The sequence below is a fragment of the Lepidochelys kempii genome, chromosome 2 (genome assembly GCF_965140265.1).
Source record: "Lepidochelys kempii isolate rLepKem1 chromosome 2, rLepKem1.hap2, whole genome shotgun sequence".
In the NCBI taxonomy this organism is placed as follows: domain Eukaryota; kingdom Metazoa; phylum Chordata; order Testudines; family Cheloniidae; genus Lepidochelys; species Lepidochelys kempii.
The window spans coordinates 21,485,626-21,491,474 of record NC_133257.1 but is presented as its reverse complement, the minus strand read 5'-3'; the positions used below and the strand labels follow the sequence as shown (position 1 = coordinate 21,491,474).

Sequence of the window (5,849 nt, the reverse complement as noted above, 5' to 3'; positions counted from 1 at the left end):
CTATAAATGAAGTACTATTGGAATCCGCAAAGATCGTGGCATACCCCTGCTTCCTTACCTGCGACAGGGACAAATGTACTGCCAAATGACACTATGTTCCTGTGCAAAGTTCTGAGTGGTCCTATTCTCATCCAACCTCTAACTCCCTTGTTGTAATGACAACTAAAGAGAGATTGTTTCATGGGAGATATAAATCCATGCCTAAGGACACGCATGTAAGAGGTTGGATTTGATGGGGAGGAAAATTTATTTGATCTCATCCTTACAACTGAGCACTGCAAATCAGCAGGTGCTGTTCTCCCCATTCACAAAATCATACTTTGAGATTAATCAGTCACAGACAAGTTGCCTGAATCCTCCAGAGAAGAGTTCAGGATATTCATTGCAGAAGGATGACTGGTTGCCAAGACGTCTTTGCAATCGGAATGGGGATGCAGCTTCCAGAATTAATGTCTTTCCTCCTCTACTAAAGTCCCTGTGTGACCCTGAAATATGCTGCTTCTTCCTGTTGACAGTGCCATTCTGACATGCCTCCATAATCAAAACTGCCAAAGATAGAGTTCAACACCATCACTGGCAGCTATGGTGTGCTGGTGAGATTCTGCTCCTGAACCTCCCCTTCTTACTTTGAGCCCGTATGGCTGGAGCATGGGAAGGGCAGCATGGTGCCCTGAGTAGGGGCTTTTCCATCCACAGTTCTGAGCCTGTGTAGAGCTGTTCCTTATACTTTCCACACCAACAAAGGGCCACATCACCCACATACCCAGTGCCCATATGTCAACAGTAAATATATGCAAAGGCTGCTGAGGTTGGCATTAAGGCTATGGGTTACAGAAAACTTTAATATCAAACTCAGCAATGACAAATATTTGCTGTTGATATCTGTGCCCTGGATAAGTGCAGGATGAGCTCTTTGTGTGGGCAGTATGAGTTGCTTGAATTTGGGGTGTGTGGTGAGTTGCTGTGTCTACTGGAGCCAGAAGTGAAAGGGAGGTCCCTGCAGAGGAGGGAATCTGTGGTGTGTTTCTCTTATTGTGTCATTATTTCCCTTTTTGGGTTTGTGAGGGTGTTCTTTGTCCTTAAGTTTTTTTTAAGAAACCTTTTGTTTATTGCAATGGTATCATTTAATTATAGGTTTAAATGCATTTTATTACTATTAGTGCATGGGGATAATAACTCATTATTCTTTGGGTGCTTGCTTATTCCATTTCAATGTAGGGGTGGGCTTGCCCCGAGCACTGCCGGCAGAAGGTTTTCCCTCAGTGGTATCCATCGAGTCAGTCCTGCTGCCCCCTGGAGTTGCACCCTCAGATGTTGCTATAAAGGGGCAAACACTTTTCACAATGCAACATTCCATGGTCATCTTTCAATACTTATCCTCAAAGAAAACCTGCACAACACCTCAAAAGGCGAGCCTGGGAACTAAAATTAATAACACTGTTAGACACCAAAAATCATGGACTTAACAGGAACTCTCTTTTAATGGCTTTTTGCAAGAATTTGTAACACACCAGACTGACTGGTATCCTGAAATGCCCACTTCAAGCCCTTTATGCTTAAACAATTAACCCTCAATCAACCAATTCATTACAAGTGACTGCCTCCAAGAAGCCGTACCACTCTTGGTTAAAAAACTGTCTAAATGTATATTTTGCTCAAAATCTCTCCTGCCCTCTCTGGAACTGAAGAAGAGCTCTGTGCACCTAAAAAATTAACTAATTTCATCCAGCAAAGGCTGGTACAAGAAACAATATTATCTCACCCTCCTTGCTCCCTCATATTCTAGGAACAGTAGGATAAAAAAACAAACACTAAAATTATTGTTGTCCTTTTTGTTATTAAAAATGTTGACTGGGTTTATCCAGACTCTGGTCTGTTTAAAGGAAAGCCTATGGCTATGTATACTTGCTTTTAAGTCAAACCTTCTGGGGTGGTTTCCAGAAAAACTGGGAGCTCCTGCTCCTTGGAGAATGGTAAGACTGGCCCTCAGGTTCAGAAAACACCCCTCCTTGGAGAGCCTGGCTCCCCATGGCTGACTTTCTCCAGTTTGGTCTCTGGTGCCAAAGAAATGTGCTCTGAGTGTCCCAAACTGCATAGGCTGTAGTTCGAGAGAACTCTTGGGTTGGCCAGCTAGAGGACTGTTGTCTTAGGCATTGCAGAGAAGGGAGCAGGGAGAAGATTGGTGGAGTGGCCTGCCTGTGTCTTCAGTTTATGCAAATGAAAGGGGATGGCTACTTTGAGCAGCTTTGCTTTGAGAGGCAGCCTACTGAAGAGGGCCGTGGAGGGTAGAGTTGCGAGCCAGGTTCTGCTCACGAGGCTTCTTGTAGTGCTCTCTTGCGAAGGCCAAATTGCAGCAACCAGCACTTAGAGGACAATGCACTGGAATGCCCTGTGACTGGCGGGGGTGGAGGGTGCTGGTTAAGGCTGTGCTTTATTGGATTATTTCCTCTAGGTGATAATTAGAGAAGGGTGATTGTGAAAAACTGGTCTTGCTAACTGTAATGGAGGGCTATCGTGTTTCTTTCTGACTATGAGAATAGTAGTGAGTGCTGTCCAATAACAGCCACTTTTATGGTGGGGAAGGCTATTCTTTTCTGTAGGGAAAGGGAGTCCAGTTTGAGTGGTTAGCTTTGAACTTGTTCTTCTGGGTGTGAAAAATAGCTTCGGTATAGCTACTGAGAAATACATTCCTTGCAGCTTTGGTAAACTAAGCCCCTGGCGGTCAAATGTTCTGTTTGCATTTCAGTTGCTATGTGACTGGACTGTCATTATTAATAGGCTCTAGAAAAGGGCTTTCTTTCCACGTGTACTGTCTCTCTGTCTTTGTTCCTAACCTCTGCAGTCAGCAGATTTACCATAAGAAGATTCCTTTTTCTCTTGTTGGTTCTGCTTCACCCTCATAGCTATTTCTGTTCCTCCACTAAGTCTGAGAGTTTCTGTCACCATAGCACCTGTCTGATGTGTTCCACACTAGAATGGATGAATGACGCTTCCCTGCTAACATGGCCAAAACCATTGGTGCTTGGAAGATTTTGTCTGTTTCTGCCTGTCATTTTTGAGATCAGGAGGACAGTGGCCAATATTCCCACCATTCGCTCTCCCCGAGGAGCCTAGAATTCATCACCAACACTAGGTTATATACTGCTGAGCAACTTTCATCCAGGTCAATTGCAATTAGAAATTTTGACAGGGTTTATCTGGATTCTGGTCCAGTTCAAAGGAAAGCCTATAGCTCTATATACTTGCTTTTAAGTACTATTCCTTATTTTCAGTTTTTATTAGTAAAAAAAAAAACCAGGATTTTTTCCAGACATTAAAACTGGGATGAAATTAGGTTAAAAATAAAAAAACAAACAGGAAAAATAGAAAAAAATATGTTGTAATATACACATTTTACTACAGTATAATGAAACTTTTTATATTTTGTATCTCTCAGAGCTAGTGGTTTTTTCCAGAAATCCTGGTTTGCGTATGCTCGCATAATTTTCTTCAAAGTATCCTTACTCATGTGGAACCTCTTGCTGGCTTAGAGGTAGTCCAAGTTTCAAAATATGCACTCTGCATCAATAGATACAGGGGGTACACTCAAAGCTCACCATGCCACTTTGCTAAAGTTGGGCAGTGTGTCTTGATGACTGTTCCAAAAAGCCAGCACATCCAGTTTCTCATTGTCAGGATTAGGCAAGTTCATGTAAATAGTAAATTCCCCTTTCAGATTTGAAAGTTCATCTTTAGCGGAAAATGTTGAAACACTGGCATAATGGTCTGCTTCTCCTTCAGGAAAGCGGTAAAACACCTGGATAACATCCCAAAAATAATATTCAGTACCAATACGTCTGGGTTTAGGTTACGCGTCACGGTCGTCTCCCATTTCTTGCTGAGCATTGCTTTGACTGTTTTGAACACTTTTTTGGTTTTCTTGTGTTCTGGGGTCAGAAGTATTTCCAGAAACAGCTGGGTTTTCTCACCATATGTGTCTGCTGCAGCTAGATGATTGAGCATCCCCAGCACAGACCGCCCCCCTCCCCCGCCCCGCCAGCTCTTGCTGCTGGTGGGACAGATACTTGACCGGTTCTGGCAAAGGAATGGGGTCTATTGGTTATAGCGGGGCAGGGGGGACTGGGAGTCAGGCCTGCTGGATTCTCTTCCCAGCTCTGTCAGGCATGGGGGAACTAATGGTTAGAGCAGGTTGGGGCTGGGAGTCATTCTGAGATCAAAGCAAGAGGGGCATTTCAAAGCTTACCTTACTACACACACAGCAGTCACAAGAAAGTTCAGAGCAGGATGCCAAAAATACATTAGCAGGCACCACACAGAAATCAACACACATTACCATAGGTCATTATTAAAATGTTTTGTCAAAGGCTCCCTGAATTGCATAGCTCACCACTGAGCTCTTCTAAAGCCCTGGTATCTGGTTGCTCAAAATGAGCAGATATCCTATCCGCATCTATGCCCCACCCCTGGGGAAACTTATCCCTCTTTGCTTCACAGATATTATGAAGCACACAGCAGGCAGTTATCACCATGGGGATATCTTTTTCGCTGAGGTCTAAACTCGTGAATAAATTGCACCAGCACCCCTTCAAGTGGCCAAAGTCATATTCAACCGTCATTCTGCACCTGCTGAGCCTATTGTTGAAGTGCTCCTTTCTACCATCCAGATGTCCGGTGTGTGTCTTCGTGAGCCACAGAAGTGAGTGGTAGGCTGTGCCTCCCAGAAACATTATTGGCATTTCAACATCTCCAATGGTGATTTGGCCATCTGGAAAAAAAGTCCCTGCTTGCAACTTTCTGAACAGGCCTGTTTTCTTAAAGAAGCACACATCATACACCTTCCTGGACCATCCCACGCTGATGTCAGTAAAACATCCACAAGTGATTGCAACACCATAGAAAAATAGCCCTTTTTGTGTATGTACTCTGTGGCAAGGTGATCTGGTGCCAAGATAGGGATATGCATACCTTCTATTGCCCCACCACTGTTTGGGTGCCCCATTACAGCAAAACTGTTTAGTATCTCCTGCATGTTGCCCAAAATCACAACCCTTTTTAGCAGAAGGCAATTAATGGCCATGCATTCTTGGATCACAGCAACCCCAACGGTAGATTTCCTGACTCCAAATTGATTCCCCACTGACGAGAAGCAGTCTGATGTTGCAAGCTTCCATGCAGTAATCGCCACTCACTTCTCCACTATGAGCACATAGTGTCATTTTGGTGTCACTGTGGTGCAGGGCTGGGGCAAGCTCCATACCAGATCCAGGAAAGTGGCCTTGTGCACACAAAAGTTTTGCAGTCACTCCTTCTCATCCAAAACTTGCAAAACGATGCAATCTTCCCAGTCACTCCTTGTTTCTCGGGAGGAAAACCACTGCTCTACCGCGTTCACCTGATGTACAACTGTTAGTGTTAGAGTTTAACAAAAATAAGTACCTGAAAACAACATTGAGTGGTTTGATAAACAGGTGTAAATCAGTAAAACCTGAACTCCTTTAAAAAATAAGCCTGCTAATTTATCAGTGCAAATTGGTAAAAAAAACCAAAACACCACCCCAAAAATGCAGGATACTCCTTTTAAGTCTGTGCTTCCGGAGTGGTTCCCAAACATTTTTCGATGTCAACGCTCCTGCTCCCTGAAGAATGGTAAGGCTGGCCCTCAGGTTCAGGAAACACCCCTCGTTGGAGAGCTTGGTTCCCCACTGCTGACCGTCTCCAGTTTGGTCTCTGGTGCCAAAGAAACATGCTCTGGGTGTCCCAAACTGCATAGGCTGTCGTTTCTAGAGAGCTCTTGGCTCGGCCAACTAGAGGATTGCTGTCTTAGGCATTGCAGAGAAGGGAGCAGGGAG

At 44.2% G+C, this 5,849-nt stretch overlaps 1 protein-coding gene and 1 pseudogene across 10 annotated transcripts in view; one reads left to right on the top strand and one right to left on the bottom strand.

Annotated features, from left to right (window-relative positions):
* Positions 1-5,849, bottom strand: part of WASHC5 (WASH complex subunit 5) — a 70,456-nt gene that overhangs the window by 17,060 nt on the left and 47,547 nt on the right. For 2 of the 10 annotated variants that reach the window (XM_073330144.1, XM_073330145.1), the window contains one exon: positions 3,597-3,796. The exons of 5 other annotated variants lie outside the window; for them this stretch is intronic. In XM_073330144.1, the coding sequence (XP_073186245.1) occupies positions 3,597-3,796 (200 nt within the window). 3 more of the 10 variants (XM_073330148.1, XM_073330149.1, XM_073330146.1) reach the window with 3 other exon arrangements.
* LOC140907976 (small nucleolar RNA U3) lies at positions 2,421-2,625 on the top strand (annotated as a pseudogene).